Source organism: Callithrix jacchus, chromosome 11, assembly GCF_049354715.1.
Source record: "Callithrix jacchus isolate 240 chromosome 11, calJac240_pri, whole genome shotgun sequence".
Lineage (NCBI taxonomy): Eukaryota > Metazoa > Chordata > Mammalia > Primates > Cebidae > Callithrix > Callithrix jacchus.
In genome coordinates this window covers 109,822,823-109,841,467 of record NC_133512.1, presented here as the reverse complement: position 1 = coordinate 109,841,467, position 18,645 = coordinate 109,822,823, and the positions used below count along the sequence as shown (strand labels likewise).

General features: G+C 37.8%; 1 protein-coding gene across 17 annotated transcripts in view; it reads right to left on the bottom strand.

The window, feature by feature from the left end:
• The window catches only part of DGKI (diacylglycerol kinase iota), a 448,494-nt gene that overhangs the window by 92,954 nt on the left and 336,895 nt on the right, over window positions 1-18,645 (bottom strand). For 14 of the 17 annotated variants that reach the window (XM_035254659.3, XM_035254663.3, XM_035254660.3 and 11 more), the window contains 2 exons: window positions 3,441-3,520; window positions 879-923 (listed from right to left, as the gene is read on the bottom strand). In XM_035254659.3, the coding sequence (XP_035110550.1) occupies window positions 879-923; window positions 3,441-3,520 (125 nt within the window). The remainder of the gene's footprint in view (window positions 1-878; window positions 924-3,440; window positions 3,521-18,645) is intronic. The other 3 variants (XM_035254662.3, XM_078343691.1, XM_017975609.4) reach the window with 1 other exon arrangement.

Here is an 18,645-nt window from a genome sequence, read left to right as displayed (position 1 = left end):
TCCTCTCAACAGGGCAGGGTAAGGAGCCTCTCAGATAATAGGGCTTTAATGAGACCAGTCAGAGAGCTTTGTTTAGGCTCCTCGTAGTTTGAAGTAATACTGTGTACTGGGATCTACATCATGTCTGAAACATCTATTGGGTAAGAGGATGGCTGAAAAGATCTGTGCATCACAAGTGGGATGAGCAAGCTAGAAAGAAACGGCACCCCCGAGTCTGCTGGGACGAAGAATAACTGAGTATTCTCCTATGGAGTTTACATGAGCCATAGAGAAAGGCTGACTGGGCTTTTAGATCATCTAAAAGACCAGGATGAACCACTCTGATTATATTTTTAAACTTTTGCTTGATGGTTATGGGAAGCAGGGAATTCCCTTTTCTGGAGGTGAAGAGAAAAAAATGCAGCCCTGGTTGCTAGTGGCAGCCATCTTGGACCACAAAATCAACTAGCCCAGAGGTAAAATGGACAGGAAGAGGAGAACAAAGCAGAAGGACCAGCACGAAAGTGGAGTGTGAGCTGTGACCAAATGGGATGAGAAATCCACCTTGATCTGGACTTTTTGCTTATGCGAACCAAGAGACCCTTTTCCTGCTAAGTTAGCTGCCGCTGAGTTTTCTGGTATTTGTTACTGAAAGCACTCAATTTTATAATGTTTTCTAAATGATCTAGGAGAAAATCCACAGTCTAAATTTGTGTTAGACAAGCCTGGTCCAAAATCAGGAATATGTAAACGAATCAGAATACCATTTCCACTAGGTTCTTAGAATGAACTCTATCCCTAGGGAAGATGGGAACTCTAAATCAAAATGAGACATTAATTGAAAGATGGACTTCATTTGGCCAGAAGGTAAGAAACAAGGAGAGTCAATTATTTGTTACCTGGTAATGAACTCTCTGGGAGCCAGAAGAAACTGACTGTAGGTCCTAATGAGAAAATGAAAAAAAAAGAGAAAAAAACCCATACCTTAAAATTAGTTTGAACAAGCTGCCCCATAACTCGATCTCAACTTAACTCCCAATTTCATATTATTATTCTCATCTGGAAAGTATCTAACACACCCAAATTCATGAAGACTAAATAAATAAAGAAGGCAATGCCAGCAATAACAAAAGCAAACCAAGTTGGATGGAGAGAAGGTCATTAAGCTATTGAAGCCCATACATCTTAAGCCGTGTTTAGAGGTAAGTGATGTATTATTATTTCAATCTCCTATGGAAGAGACCAAAAGTAAAGGATAGTCAATTTCGTTCTAATAAATGGGGATTATCTTTAATTTGCATATGAACTTTTGGCTTGTGAGGAAGGCTTCTGAAATCCGTTTAAACATTTAGAAAGCTTTTATTTATCTTAGACCAGATATATACTGTCATGGTAACTGTTTAGATCGTTAAGTTGCTTAGCAAATAGGGGTTTTCATCGGCTACAAAGAAAAAAGTCATCAACCACTTCCACATTATCATGAAGTGCAAATTAACAGGGTGGAAATTAATGAGGTTTTACCGGAGGATTGTGGAAGCCTGACTCCTTTTATAAAGTTTTATAACGAAGTTGTCACCATTGTCATGTCTTCTAGGCTCCCTTGCTAATGAGTGTAGTGATTTATTTACAGATGTCAGCAATTCTGGTACCTTTGTCCTTACACCTGATTCCCACAGGGTTTTATCAACTTACTCTTGATTAGTTTTAAAACATTTCCTCTTTATTTGTTGAGTTGCCTTTTTTCAGAATCCTACTTTTCGTTGAATATTGGTGCAATAAACATACTATTAAGTTAGTTAAGTTGGTTTTCAACAAAGTCAATTCAGCAGTCATGTATTAATATTATTCTACTGGGAAGTATTGTGAACAAAGCTACAAGTATTAAATTTTTTAAAAGGTATAAAGTTTTGGTACTAATTATGATTCACTTGTTTCATTACAGTCCCCAGAGTGAGATTCCACAGTCAAATACAAACATTATTCTGAGAAATGAGATACTAGAAGTTCGGGAATATATTAATAGAATTGGACCTGAGTCACATGCTAAAAATTCATACATTTTAACTTGTTTAAGCAGCTATCCTCAGTTGAAATAGCTTAATGAAGCCATAAGTATAAAATTTGTTGACTCTCTTTCTCTCACTCATATCAGTATTCAAAATTTGTCATCTGTTCCTCAAAATCAGCAGTTTTTCATGTCACTTGTGTGCCTCCCACCTGAATTTATCTCTACCAAGAGAAACAGAAACAAATATTAAGGGCTAAGTGGTTACAACTTGGAGGAACTTTAAACACTATGTATCTACTTTATTTATAGTATTTACTTATATATAACATGTTGTCTGGGACAGAGTTGCTTTCATCAAGGGGTATCAGATCACCAGTGGCTCATGCCTGTAATCCTAGCACTTTGGGAGGCCGAGGTGGGTAGCTCACAAGGTCAGGCATTTGAGACCAGCCTGGCCAATATAGTGAAACCCTATCTCTATTAAAAAGACAAAAAATTAGCCAGGTATAGTGGTGGCAGCCTGTAATCCCAGCTACTCAGGATGCTGAGGCAGGAGAATTGCTTGAACCTGGGAGGCAGAGGTTGCAGTGAGCCAAGATCATGCCACTGCACTCCAGCCCAGGCAACAGTGCAAGACTCTGTCTCAAAATAAATAAATAAATAAATAAATAAATAAATGAAATTTTTTTTTTAAATGTCTAGGTCCCACCCAAGAAAAGTGACCTAATATACATCTTTCATCAAGAAACAATGATAAAGAAATCGTTATTTGTGCTTTTTGCAATTTGTGAAGTGGAAACAGTTACTATTCACCCTCAAAATTTTGCAAAAACGACCAACAACAATTGTAATGATGAGTTTGGTCTCCTGGCTTTGCTGGTGCAGTTCAAATTCATGGGAGTGTCATATGTGGGGTTACTGCCTTTCTGTTTCTCTACAGCAAGACCAGATTGAGAAAAAAAATATATAGATTATTCTTCTGTGTTCTGACAAATTTCTATGAAATGTAGAGGATTTTTCTTTCCCATAGAAGTTTTATTTTTTTTTTGTTTACAAAATCTAGCTGTCTCTGACATAACTGTCAGACACAAAACATTAAATATCACTGTTTTCTTTCATTATTTATCAGTATCTGTTCAAATTCTGAATGGCTCAAAAAATACAGGTACATAGACTGGCAAGATGACAGGTTCCAAGTTATAGTTACGGAACATACCAGGGCAACAGCACCCTGTAGCTAACCCAATCGATGCTTTCCCATTTCAACCATCTGAGGAGTGAAACAGCAGAGACGGCGGGAGGGGGTGATATACTGTGTGTGCTTACAGGACAAAGCCACCACATTTCAATTTCCTCACCAAATGCATCATTTCAGAAGCAAATACATATGGCTGGTAATTGTTTACAAAAATGGAAAGTCGAGGAGAATAAGAAATTAACTAAACAAACTCACCTCCTGTAGGCGGTCTATGTACATACGGCACGTCTCCAAATCACAGTCTCCACGCACAACTAGAATACCCAGAGGTATCGCTAAGGGTGAAGGAAGAAGAAAAATCTAAAGTAACATATTTGATTTTTCTATATCAGCATAAATGTGTTTCTCATGGTTAAAAAGCAATCTCATAAATATTATGGGTTTTCTAGATATGTTCATAAAAAGGACGTACTTTCTCCCTATGCTTTTTTAATGATTTCACTCTTCTTGCTTGCAGTTGTCGTACACTTTCCTAGCATGATCCATGCTGCCCCTTGTCATCTGCCCCTCATCTCACTGTATTTCAGTGGCCCTGAGATGAACTGAACTGTCACAGTAACAATGGATTGGCAGAACAAGGAGGCTGCTCATGGCCAGTTGATAATTTATGCTTGCATTTGCAATAGACAACATGAGGACATGGTGCCAGGGAGGAATTAAAAATTGAGGATTCTGGACACTTACTGCTTTCCTTCCTGAATGCAGAGAACTTCATCTTTTTGTCAGTCTACGATAGTTTCCTATCCATGAGACAAGCTACTCAAGGCACTGTTGCTACCTGGTGGCCAACACCAGAACTAAAGGCATAAAATGTTAGAAAGAAACGAATTAAAAAAAAAACCTTCTTGAAAAGGCAAAGCTTAAAAATCCAACTAATTTTAAAGATGGCCAGTGTAAGTATGGTAATAGCAGACCTCAGGAAATAAAAAGACTTAAGTAAGATATGTTATAAGGTACATAACTATAAAATTGTGGTAATCACCTGTGGTAATCATGGTATGAAATTTTGTTCTTTTCAATAAATATTCTACAAATATTTATATGTATTATATTTTTATAAATATTATATTTTATACAAATCCTAAGTAGGGTATTTCATAAAGTGTCAAACACAGAGAGTGGCTTTAGTGTATAGAACCTATTTCAGACATAATAACAAGAGTCCTGAAATACTGAAAAACAGTCTTCTTCCCAAAACTTAAAAAAAAAAGTATCTATGAATTCTTCATTTTAAAAGTACAGTTACACTATTAAATCCATGGTTATATGTAAGACTTTCAAAACTTTGAATTAACCAACTGGAAACTAGCAAGCTAATAATATGACAGTGCTGTTTTCCAAGAATTTTATACAATCATTCACTCATTGAGGATATATTTAAAGTCATCATCAATCAATGTGTCTGAAAATACAAAGTAACAGGACCTTTAAAAAGCATAATACACAGAATAAGATACATTTTAAATGTATAAAGTTTTTTGAAGAATCTCCAAGGAGCGGAGAAGGCATATATATAAACAAAAAAATAGAAAGTATAACATAGGCCATATTAAATGTATAAACTTAGTCATTTGAAAACTATAGGAAAGAGGAGCTAATTCTTGTCTGGGAGGTATATTTTAGGCTCTCTGAAGGACATGACTCCTCACTTGATGTTTTAGCTAGAGGAGCAAAGGTGGTCTAGAGCAAAAGAAAGAGTTTGTATCTCATTGTTACCTCCTTGATTGCTTTCTGCTAGGGAGACCTAATCAATCTCACCACTCCATTCTTTTATGTTTCTGAAGTTCTGCATACAGACATCTTTAAGGCATCCATTATTTTGTGGAACTATGGAAGCCTGTGAGTGGGTGTGGATTGTTTACCTTCATTTCCCCAATGCCTGGTAGAGAAATGGTAGATATTCAACTAATAATGGCCATTAAAAGAGGGAAGAAGATGGGCTTAACAACTGTTTGGATGCAAAAGAGAAAGTCAGTTTTTCAGGTGCAAGTCACCTTTCCAGGGTAGACAAGAAGCAAGGTAAGCAAGAGACAGTCAGTGGAGGATAAGGAACACTATAAGGGAGAGTAATAATCATTCTAAGAGAATATTTTCCCCTTCTTTTAAAAGATAGAAGTATCAAGAAAGTTTTTGGCATGGCAATCATGCATCTTTACAGGAAATGGGAGGAAGAAAATTCAATAAGGAGATCCCCTAAAAATAGCGATTAGAGTAATTCATCTTCAGCTAGACCTACTATAAAGACTGAAATAAATTGATCCACAAAGATAAGAGCAGAATAAGAATTTGTAATATTTGAGGAATGATGAGGAAAAGTTAGAATTTTGACTAGATAATAAATCTGTAAATGGAATACAGCCATAATTAACATGAGCGTCCACACTGAAATCTTGCTTAATGATATTTCCTCTTAATTTCAAATGTGGAAAAATGGAAAAATCAATTTTAATCAATGTTTATCCATTTATTTAAGTTAGGATATATATTTTATATATATTTATGCAGGAATCTCATCAACACCTCTTATATTTTTTTCATATCATAGTTCTATTTTTAAATCTCTTTTTTATTGTACCTTAGGTTCTGAGGTACATGTGCAGATCATGCAGGATTGTTGCACAGGTACATACATGGCAGGGTGGTTTGCTGCCCCCATCCCCCCATCACCTGTATCTGGCATTTTTCCTCATGTTATCCCTCCCCAACCTTCCCACCCACCACTGTCTCTCCTCTAGGCCCCCCAGACCTTAGTGTGTGATGCTCCCCTCCCTGTGTCCATGTGTTCTTATTGTTCAACACCTGCCTATGAGTGAAAACATGTGGTGTTTGATTTTCTGTTCTTGTGTCAGTATGCTGAGAATGATGGTTTCAGATTCATCCATGTCCTTACAAAGGACATGAACTCATCATTTTTTATGGCTGCCTAGTAATCCATGAATACCTCTGATTTCTTTCTATTATCAATGCTTGGAGTTAGTCTGATCCAAGTATAAATTACGTGTACTTGGTAACAGACATTTTAAACTACAATTAGAGATTGTATATACAAGAGATGGAATCAAGAGGAATAGCTAAAAAGAAGTTTTCAAAGACATGTCATTAATCTCTACCATGGGTATGAAATCAACAACTTTGCTTGTTCTTCAAGGAGCAAAGTCAGAGTAACTGCCTTTGACTGAAAAATACTTAGCTATTAATTGTGAGGAGCTTTTCCTTAGCACTTTAGACACATCATCCCATGAAGCAGGGCACAGCCAGAAACGAAACATATCCAGGACATCTAAAGCTGAAGCACCTCTCCCATAGGTCAAAAGACAGCACTGATTCATCATTCCCAAGAAACAGTTCACTCAGTTCCCCCACATTGCAGCCTGAAGTCAATAAGCTTTATGCATGAGCTTAGAACTTCCAGGCAACTTTTATGTTTCCCACTCTTAATAATAAATGGAAAGGCAAAAGTAATCAGAAAATTAAGCAATCTTTCTAATACAAAAGCCAAAGATCAAAACAAACAGGATTCTCCAGGCAAGATACCTGAGTAGACATAGCCAGGAGGATTATCTGTCACCAAGGGACCAGGACATCAGGAAGACTGGCACACTCTAAGCAGATCTTCCCCCCCAAAAAAAGGCATTGCAAATGGATAGAGGGAGGCTACAGATGCTGGGCTTAAGTGGGAGGAAGCTGGAAACCCTGTATGGGGCTACCATACATCAGGACTAGTTCCTGACCCTCAGTGACTCCTGGGGTAGCAGTGAGTTGAGTGGGCAAGGAATGATCTACTCTCACCATGGACTTATAGAATCCTGGCAGCAGGAGACCTAAGAAACCTAAGCTGGAAGGGATAGTTGCTTAGAGAGGTAGTAGGGGGAGGCCTCCAGCCAGTGTGGAGCCCAGAGGGTTTGGTGCAGCAACGTCTGCAGTGGAGCGTGACCGGGAATTTCCATCCCCCAAGGCTTCCCATGCTTCCTTAGGAAACTTTACCCTTAGGGGAACTGTCAGACCTGAACAGAGCAGGGTCAGTCTGATCTGAGTAACACCTGCCTGCTGGCCTCTCCTGGGGCCCCAGGCTAGCCAGTACAGCCATAGTTGCCCAACTGGGGTCTCTCAGGGACATGCATAATAGCTCTTGTGCCTGCAGACTGTGCTTGACAATCAAAGAGCTCCAGCACAGAGGCCCCTGCCAAGGCGCGTCAGCCCACCTGCACCCTCCCACCACTGCAGCATCTTCTGTGCTGCTTTGCCAGCATGCATTCATCCAAGGCCACCCCCTTATCATTTTGCCAGTGTGTGTGTGCCAGCAAACCTTGCCTACCCTTCCCTGCTGGCACATATCTACAACCCACTGTGCCACTGCTACCAGAATGAGTGCAGCCTGCCCCCATTCACCCCACTATACCACCACTGATAGCGCTAGTACACAAACGAAGACCAGTGGCTCCACTCCCTGCCCTATGCTGCCATTGCCTCCAGCGTGAATGCACACATGGAGACCAACATCCCCCACACCTGCCAGTACCCCACCCCACCCACTACTACAGCCACCTGCAAATGCCTGCACGGAGGCTGGAACTTCCTGGCCCACCAGTGCTCCATCTAGCTGATGATCATGCACCTCATCACACTGCTGCTGTTTCTGGCATGTGCAAGTGAGCACGGATCTCACTTCCTCCACCCAACAAAGCTCTTTGGCTGGCACCGCCCATCAGAGTGTTGTGGTCAGTGGTCCAGGAATACCTCAGCCCCTTCAGGGCAGTATGTTCCTAGCCCTGAGGAGACAGAGAAGAAAGCAGGGAGCCCAAAACCAACCCCCCACCCATAGTTAAAGCACACAGCTCAGGACTGTTGAGCTGAGCATTGGCTCCCTAAAATCTTCCAGAAATGAAGCCAGTCGATCAAACCCTTCTTATAGCATAATCAAACACCAAACAACATCAAAGAAAATAAAAGCAAACAAATACCAAAAAACATCTAAAAAATAGCAACTTCAAAGACTGAAGGAACATCAGCCCACAAAGATGAGAAAGAACCAGCGCAAGAACTCTGGCAACTCAAAAAGCCAGAAGTCTTCTTACCTCCAAATGACTGCACTAGTTCCCCAGCAATGGTTCTTAACCAGTCTGAATAGCTGAAATGACAGAAATAGAATCAGAATATGGACAGGAATGAAGATCATCAAGATTCAGGAGAAAGTTGAAACCCAATCCAAAACTTCTAAGGAATATAATAAAATGATACAGCAGATAAAAGATGAAATGACCATTTTAAGAAATAACTAAACTGATATCCTAAAGCTGAAAAATTCAATAAGTTCAGAATACAACTGCAAGTATTAACAGCAGAATTGACCAGCTGAAGTAAGAATCTCAGAGCATGAAGACCAATCCTCCAAGATAACTCAGACAAAAAATAAAGAAAAAATAATGAAGAATGAACAAAATGTCTGAGAAATATGAAATTGTTTAAAGAAACCAAGTCTATGACTTATCAGCATCCCTGAAAGAGAAAAAGAGAAAGCAAGCAACTTGGAAAATACATTTCAGGATACCATCCACAAAAACTTCCCCAACCTTGATAGAGAGGCCAACATTCAAATTCAGGAAATAAAGAGAAATCCTGTGAAATGTTACACAAGAAGATCATCACCAAGACACACAGTCATCAGATTCTCCAAGGAGGAAATGAAAGAAAATAACTCAAGGAAGCTAGAGAGAAAGGGCAGGTCACCTATAAAGGGAACCCCATCAGGCTAACAGCTGACCTTTCAGCAGAAACCCTATAAGAGAGAAGAAACTGGAGGCCTATATTCAGCATTCTTAAAGAAAAGAATTTCAAACCAAGAATTTTACATTCAGCTAAACTATGCTTCAAAAGAAAAGGAGAAATAAGATCCTTTTCAGACAAGTAAATGCTAAGAGAATTCATTACCACCAGAACTGCCTTATAAGAGGTCCTGAAGAAAGTGCTAAATATCAAAAGGAAAGACCATTACCAGCCACTGCAAAAACATGCCTAAATACACAGACCAGTGACACTATGAAGCAATCATGCAAGCAAATCTACATGAGCTAACAACACAACGACAAGATCAAATTTGCATATATTAAATGTTTGAATGTAAATGGGTTAAATACCCCATTTTAAAGACAAGAAGTAGCAAGTTGGATAATGGCACAGGACCCAATGATAAGCTGCCTTCAAAAGACCCAAGTCACATGTGATGACAAAAAAAAAAATAACTACCAAGTGAACAGAAAACAGAAGAAAGTTTGGGTTGCTACCATAATTTCAGACAAAATAGACATTAAACCAACACAGATTTAAAAAAACACACACAAAAAAACAGCATCATGTAATGGTAAAGGGTCAATTCCACAAGAACTAGCTATCATAAATATATTTGCACCCAACACAAGAGCACCCAGATTCATAAATCAAATTCTTAGAGACCTGCAAAGATAATTGATAACCACACAATGAAAGTGTGAGACGACAGCATTAGACAATCAAAACAGAAAGTGAACAAAGATATTCAGGACCTGAACTCAACACTTGACCAAATAAACCTAACAGACATCTACAGAAGTCTCTACTTCAAAACAGCAGAATATACATTTTTCTCATCTACACATGGCACATACTCTAAAATCTACCACACAATCAGACATAAAACAACCCTCAGCAAATTCAAAAAAGCAAAATCATACCAACCACACACTTGGACCAAGACTAAATAAAAATAAAAATCAATACTAAGAAAATCACTCAAAACCGGACAATTATATGGAAAATAAACAACATGCTTATGAATGACTTTTGGGGAAATAATGAAATTAAGGCAAAAATTGATAAGTTATTTGGAACTAATGAAAACAAAGATATAACATATCCCTATCTCTGGGACACAGCTAAAGTGGTGTTAAAAGGAAGGTTTATAGGACCAACTGCCCACATCAAAACGTTAGAATGATTTCAGATTAATAATCTAACATCACAACTAGAGGAACCAGCGAAACAGGAACAAACCAACCCCAAAGCTAGCAGAAGACAAGAACTAACCAAAATCAGAGTAGAACTGAAGGAAACCGAGACAGTAAAAAATATTCAGAAGATCAACAAATCCAGGAGTTGGTTTTTTTTTGAATAACTAATAAGATAAACTGTTAGCTAGACTAATAAAGAAAAAAAGAAGATCCAAATAAACACAATCAGAAGTGACCCTTCTGACCCCACAGAAATACAAAAAAACCCTTAAAGACTACTGTGGTGAATATTTCTATGCACACAAGCTAGAAAAACAGGAAAAAATGATAAATTCTTAGAAATATGCCACCTCCCATGATTGAACCAGGAAGAAATTAAATCCTTGAATAGTCCAATAATGAGTTCCAAAACCGAATCAGTAATAAAAAGCCTACCAACCAGAAAAAGCCCAGGACTAGACAAATTCACAGCCAAATTCTAGCAGATGTATAATACCTGCAAACAATGCACCTGACAAAGGTGTAATATCTAGCACCTATAAAAATAACTTAAACAAATTTACAAGAAAAAAAAACATTAAAAAGTTGGCAAAGGACACAAATACACACATTTCAAAAGAAGACGTGGCAATCAATCATATTTAAAAAGCTCATCACTGATCAATAAGAAATGCAAATCAAAACCACAATGAGATACCATCTCATACCAGTCAAATGGCTATTATTAAAAGGTCAAAACATAACAGATGCTGGCGAGGTTGTAGAGAAAAGGGAATGTTTATACATTGCTAGTGGGAATGTAAATTATTGCAGCCCTTGTGGAAAGCAGTTTGGCAATTACTCAAATAACTCAAACAGAATTAGCACTTGATCCAGCAATCTCACTATTAGGTATACACCTAAAGGAACATAAATCACTCTAACATAAATACACATGCATGTATATGGTCACTGCAGCACTATTCACAATAGCAAAGATATGGAATCTCATCAAGGGTAGAGTGGATAAAGAAAATGTGGTACATATACAGCATGGAATACTATACAGCCATTAAAAAAAGAGAGAGATCATGTCCTTTGCAGCAACATACATGGAGCTGGAGGCCATTACCCTAAATGAACTAATCCAGGAACAGAAATCGATTTAATAAATATCACATGTTCTCACTTGTAAGTAGGACCTAAATATTCCCCACCTTTGTGTACCCATGGACGCAAAGAAGGGAATACTAGACACCAGGGCCTTCTTGATGGTAAAGGGGGTAAGGAGAGTGAGGATCAAAAAAACTGCCTATCAGATTGGGTACTATGCTTTTTATTTAGGTGGTAAAATAAACTGTATATCAAACACCTATGACACAAAATTTACCTGTATAACAAACCTGCACATATACCCCTAAATCTAAAACAAACGTTTTTTAAAAATAGAAAATGAACTTGCACAGAAGAAAAATACTTTAAAAATGGTATATTTAATATTCTCAGAGAGTTAAGAGAAACTGGTCTACACATGAAATGGAAAAATTATAATATCAAATGATATAAAGAATATGAAGAAGAAAAAAGAGAAGCCTCATTCAGAGAATAAAAGTACAAAACCCTTTGAAAATAAAAATTTGATAAAATAGAGACCTTAAATAGACCTACTCCAGGAGGTCCCAATAACAGGAGTTTAAAAACATCCCCATAATGGGAGTTTCAAAAAGCCCAAGAAAATAGAGAATAAGAACAAAAAATAAAATGAAGAATAGTTCCTAAAACATTAGTTTCCAAACTCAAATGATCCACCAAATGGCAAACACAACTATACGACAATATAAAGTTATCTCGTTTTGTAATTGAAGAGTACTGGGGACAAAGGGAAGAATCAAGTTACAGAAAAGAAAAACCAGATCACATACAAAGGATTAAAATTTGGAATGTTTTCAAACTTCTCTAAGGCAACCATACAGTAAGGAAGACAATCAAACAAGGCCATCAAAGTTCTAAGACTTTTACACATAACCCAAATTGTCAAACAAGTGCAAGAGTTAAATGAAGGACCCATCCTCTATCAAGAAGCTACTGGATTATCTGCCCCACTAAAGTTGAATTTGTAATAAGAATGAGTGTTAAATAAAATATATTAATGCTATATTGCCCTCCTAATGTGCTCTGCCTGAACCTATTCTTGAGAGTAAGAGTTAAATCATAGTGAAGCAGAAAAATTCAAGGAAGTCCATTCCCTATGATAATATTTTCATTTGATATCCAGAACTCAACTTAACACCTGCCAAGGACTGCCCAGGAACAGCCATTCATTACCTTGCCCACTAAGTTCTCTCAGAATGAATTTATGTCGCACTCTCAGGAAAACTGAAGCCAGGCAATGAACTAGAAACTCTTCATCTTTCTTGGGAACCGTAAGTTAAAAGTGAAAGCATCACCTTTTCTTTACACAGAGGGATTTAGGTTTGTTACTTAGTGTTTCAAAACCATTCAATATGTGGTTTAGGGATGCATAAGTTGGTGGTAAATATATACATCAGGAGAATAGCAAATACAATAAGAATGGTAGTTATCCCAGCAGAACAGTGAAGGGTGGTACTTGTTCTGTTTCTTAATCTAAGTGGCAGGTACACTGGTGTCTATTTTACTATTAATCTATCAACCTGTGTATTGTATATACACATTGTGATGATTAATTTTATGTGTCAACTCGACTTGGCTAAGGGACACTCAGATAGCTGGTAAAACACAATTTCTGGCTGTGTCTGTGAGGGTGTTTCCAGAAGAGATTAGCATTTGTATCAGTGGAGTGAGTAAAGACGGCCTACCCTTGTCAATGTGGGCAAGCGTCATCATGTCATTCACTCTGTTTGGGGCCTGGATAGAAGGAAAAGGTAGAATAAAAGTGAATTCTTTCTTCCTGAACTTGGAAATCTGTCTTATCCTGCTCTATGACAGCATAGCTCCTAGTTCTCCTTCCAGGATTTACGCCAGTGATACCCATTCCTGCACTCCAGCTATCAGTCTCTCAGACTGAAAGATATACCACCAGTTCTCCTGGTTCTCAGGTCTTTGGGCTTGCACTGATTTACACCACTGGCTTTCCTATAGTTCTCCAAGTTTCAGATGGTATCCTGTGGGACTTCTTGTCCTCTATAATTTCATGAGCCAATTATCATAATAGATGTACTGTTACATATCTATATATCCAGTTGGTTTATTTCTCTAGAGAACCTGGACTAATACACACAGATATGAGGACATAGGGAGAAGGCAGCCATCCATAAGCGAGAACGAGAGTCTGCACCAGGCCCGATCATGCCGGCATCCTGCGCTTAGACTTCCTGCCTCCAGATATGGGAGAAATAAACATCCGTTATTTAAGCTATCCAGCGTGTAGTATTTTGTTATGGCAGCCTGAGCAAACTAAAACAATGTGGAAGCTTTGACAGATTTAGGTACAGAAACAGGAACCGTACTGCGGAAGTAACTGGTGATACTAAGCCCTGAGAAAATTATGCTACCAATTCCCCCTTTCCAGCCAAAATGAGTCCTGCCCTGGCACCCCTCTAAGGCTTCACCCTGACCTCCATTAACCCCCTTTCCCTATTTCCTGTTTGTTTAAATGTCTCATAATCCAGAATGTGATTAAATTAATTGGTTGAGAAATCCATTATTCATTTTACATGTGCATGCTCTGGATTTTATGTTTGAAGTAAAATGCCTATAGGTCATACTAATTAATTTCGTCTTCTATACTTGAAGTTAGACCACTTGAACTTGTTATGCAAATTTATGCCAAATAACGCATAAATTAAAACTATTCATCCTCAGCAAATTCAAAATCCTCTAGCGACCAATCCACAATTGTACTCTTCTATTCATAAAAAAAAATTCTTAAGGTTTATATACACCAAGAGAAAACATAACAAAATGTAATTTCTAAAATATATATTTCACCACAGATTGTAAAGAGCCAGGTAATAAATCAAGCTGAGGTACCCTATATATGAGACTGATTTGCCCAAAGCTTTAAGAAACAATGTTGTTAAAGGTTACAATAAAAGGTGCCTAGAGTTGTTTCTTAAGTTAGGTTTTTATTGGTATATAATTTTAAATATTTAGGGGGTACATGTGATATTTTGATACATGTATACAATGCACAATGATCAAACCAGGATAATTAGTCAATCTATCACCTCAAGCATTTATCATTTCTTTATGTTGGAAGCAGTCCCAATCTTCTCTTCCTACTATTTTGAAATACCCAATAAATTTTTAATAACTACTGTCACCCTACTATGCTATAGAACCACAAAAAGTTATTCCTTCTATCTATCTGTATTTGCATTTCCATTTACCAAACTCTCTTCACTTCCCTTACCCTGACCCTTCTGAGTCTCTGGGAAACACTATTCTACTCTCTAACTTCAGGAGACTGACGTTTTTAGCCCCTAGATATGAAAGAGAACATGCCGTATTTGTCTTTCTGTGTCTGGCTTATTTCACTTAACATACTGTCCTCCAGTTCCATTCATGTTGCTGTCAATGACAGAATTTTCTTCTTTTTATGGCATAATGATAATCTAGTGTGTATATAGACCACATTTTCTTTATCCATTCAGCCATTGACACTTAGGTTGCTTCCATATCTTGGCTATTGTAACTACTGCTGCAATAAACTCAGGCATGTAAATATCTCTTCCACACTGATTCCTTTCTTTCACACCTACACATACCCAGCAGTGGGACTCCTGGATCATATGGTCAATCAATTTTTAGTTTTTCTGAGGACACTCCATTATGTTGTCCATGGCGGCTGTACTAATTTACATTCTAATTAGTGTAGAGTTTTAAGAAAACTTGAATCAGTTGGTATGATGCAAAAGACAGTCTAATAATTTCCTCAAGTGAATTAATTATTTGTTGAAGAAAGCGAAAAGACCCTTGTAGACCACCTCCGAGGCAAACTGCCCCACCGAGGGATGTCTAAAGCGATTTTTATTCTGGCACAACTGCACAGCACCTTTGTGCTGAACTGTGTACAGGCCAATGAAAATTGGCAATAGACGGGAATCTGAGGTTAATGCCCATGCCAACTGTGTTAGCTCCCAGAGGCTGCATTGAGCTAGGATCACTTTTCCTGGGCACAGCTGCTTGGAGCCTGATATGGTTTGGCTCTGTGTTCCCACCCAAATCTCATCTTGTAGCTCCCATAATTCCCACGTGTTATGGGAGGGACCTGGTGGGAGATGAATGAATCATGGGGGCGGGTCTTTCCCATGCTGTTCTTGTGATAGTGAATGGGTCTCACAAGATCTGGTGGTTTGAAAAACGGGAGTTTCCCCACACAAGCTCCCTCTTTGCCTGTCACCATTCACATAAGATATGACTTGTTCCTCCTTATCTTTCCCCATGATTGTGAGGCTTTCCAGCCATGTGGAAGTGTTAGTTCTCCATTAAGCCTCTTTCCTTTGTAAATTGCCCAGTCTCAGGTATATCGCTATCAGCAGTGTAAAAATGGACTAATGCAGAGCCTAAGCCTGGGGTTCAAAGAAGTAGCATTGAGAAGAGAAGCAGAGTAGCTGAAGTAATTTATTTTCTTACGTGAGTGAATCATACTCCACACTTCTGGGAAGGCCAGATAAGCCAGAATAGACTTCCATTACCTGTGACCTGGGAGTATGATAAAATACATATGATAGTAAAGATACACACTTGTGCATCATGTTGCATAGCATGGTGCCATGTGATAAACTTGGGTGGCGGTGGAATCATATGGATGAGCATGAAAATGATTATACTGCTTATATGATATCAAAAAGGAGGAGAAGGAAGAGAAAAAGGAGGAAAAACAAGAGGGGGATGGAGGAGGACGAAGAGAAAGGAGAGGAGGAGAAAGGGGAAGGGAGGGCAAGGAGGAAGGAGAAAAAGAGAAAAAATAACATATATAATTCATGAAAATAATGTACCAGTGTTAGTGTGTTATTTAATTTTTGCCACAGTCCTGAGAGGTGGATAGCATTATTTCTATTTTTAAAACAAGAAAACTGAATTTCACATAGATAACATGCCCGAAATGTTCCAACTGCTAAATGGAACAACCATTTTCAACCTAGGTTTCTCTTACTCAAGAGCCCCTGTTCTGAATGATTCCTACTATCCATTGAACTTGGGTCTCACAGAAGGATGGAGTTTCTACTAGCTTTCAACACTGAGCTCAGAGAAGTGAAGGCCAAAACCAGTGACAGGCTGACCAGCAGCTGAGGATGGAATCATGAGTCCCATATGTAGAGCTCCACAAGCACTAAGGAAAGGCTGTGAACAGGGAGGAAACAGGCTCAAGGTAAACATCTCCATTCCTGGACAAAGGAACAGAACCATGAGACTCAGAAACTACCAGTGAAGTCAGACGCTTTCTCACGAACATTCTTGAAAGGTTCCCTATTCCTCTCCTTTTCCAATAGGCCAGATTCAGATGAACTTATAGACCATCACTCAAGAGTATCAAAACTGTTGATAGCCTTGCTATAAAACCTTGTCTGGAATTTAGGGGTCACAGAATTAAAGTAAGTGTTGCTTTCTTTACAAAGAAATGTAACTATAAAATGGTGAGCAGATGCTAGTTATTATTGGGAAAGTAACGATAAGAGCACCTCAGAATTTAAACAAGATTGTTACAGAAAATCACTATGACTTGTTTTGCTATTAACATCCTTACATTAGAATTTCCACTACTGAACTGAAGATCTGAACGACAGTTAACACAAACTAAACATATGACAAAACCCATATTCTCACTCGAGGTGTTAAAAGTTCATGACATCAGATGCACAAGGTATTCAAAGGGGTTTCTAAAGGATTTTTAATATTGTGTTTACTAAACATTATTAGTTTTCAGTCTGGTTAGCCTGTGATATTACCAGTTTGGTAGTTTGCTATGGTACTTATTCCCATACCATTCATTTTAATGTTTAATTATCCTTGGTAAATAACTATATTTAGGAAAATTATAATTCCAGATGCTTTTGATTGTTTTGACGCTCAATGAGCTTAGAGTGCCCTTGATTCTTTTGCAATATAGTATGTAAAGGTCTAATGTACTGAGAAAGATCACATTATCTACCCCACTGGGTTACTGTGAAGATCATGCCCTTTCCTGTAAAAAAAATCCTATATTCACTCCTCCTAAGCCTTATTTAATTCATCACTTTTACCCTTAATTCTATTATCAACATGTACTACCCTTTCATAAATTCCCAAACCAATTTTGGCAGACTATATGTGAGAACTCTTCATAGCAGGTAAGGTGTTGCACCAAAGTCTCTAAAGGGTAGAGTCTAAACCAAAGCAGGTAAATAGAAGACTCAGCCACACCTACAAGGAAACGAGGAGAATCACAGCTGCCTGCTTTATGACACAAGCAAAGGCCCTAAGAGCCAAAGCAGAAAGAGCCACCTTTCACGCTAAGTCCACATGAAGGTGATAATGGGATTTATAAAAAGGAAGAAAACTCACAGCAGTTAATTCATTCTCTCAATGTACTGTGATGTGTTCAACAAGATGTCACTGTGGAAATAAAGAGCTGAGAGCTCAGCATCTTTTTAAAAAGAAGTAATTATCTGACATTTTTGCTATTACAGTGCAATTCCTGTTAAAATAGACTTGCAGCTATATGAAGCCATTTACCCATTCAAAGCACAAATAAACTACCTTCAACAGGATCATTAAAAGAAGGTGTGATAACTTAGAGAAAAGCTTCTCAGAAATCACAGGGTTTGTAAAGATTGGGCTTTAAGTTTTAAATACACACACACACACACATATGTATATATACATATGAATTGTAGAGACTTTTTAAAATAGGTTATCACCTTCTGAAAATAATAATAAATATAATCACAGAATTAAAAAGTCAGAAAATAGGAAAAGGCAATGAACAATATGGTAAACCATCAAAATATAGATAATAATCTTAGAACAAATTTATGTTGTGTTAACACTGTGCATATACACATTTTAAAAACTTGACAATTCCTTAAGCATCAATTTTAGATTTACTGACATAATCAATAGAGTTTATACAAGTACTTGTTAACATTTAATCAACCTATACATCGTATTAAGAAACCAACAACCTTAAAAAAAAATCCCAAGAAAATAATATAGAAAGAACATAGGAGAAAAGCCAGATAAGCTTGGTATGGCAAAGACATTTTAGATTCAACACCAAAAGCATGATCTATGAAAAACAAATGGTAAAGTCAGACTTCATTAAAATGAAAACTTCTCTGTGAAAGTGTTAAGAAAATGAAAAATTAGCCACAGACTGGGTGAAAATCTTTGCAAAACACATATCTGGTAAGTGATAAAAGACTGGTATCCAAAAAATACATAGAACCCATAAAACCCAACAATAGCATTAGGAG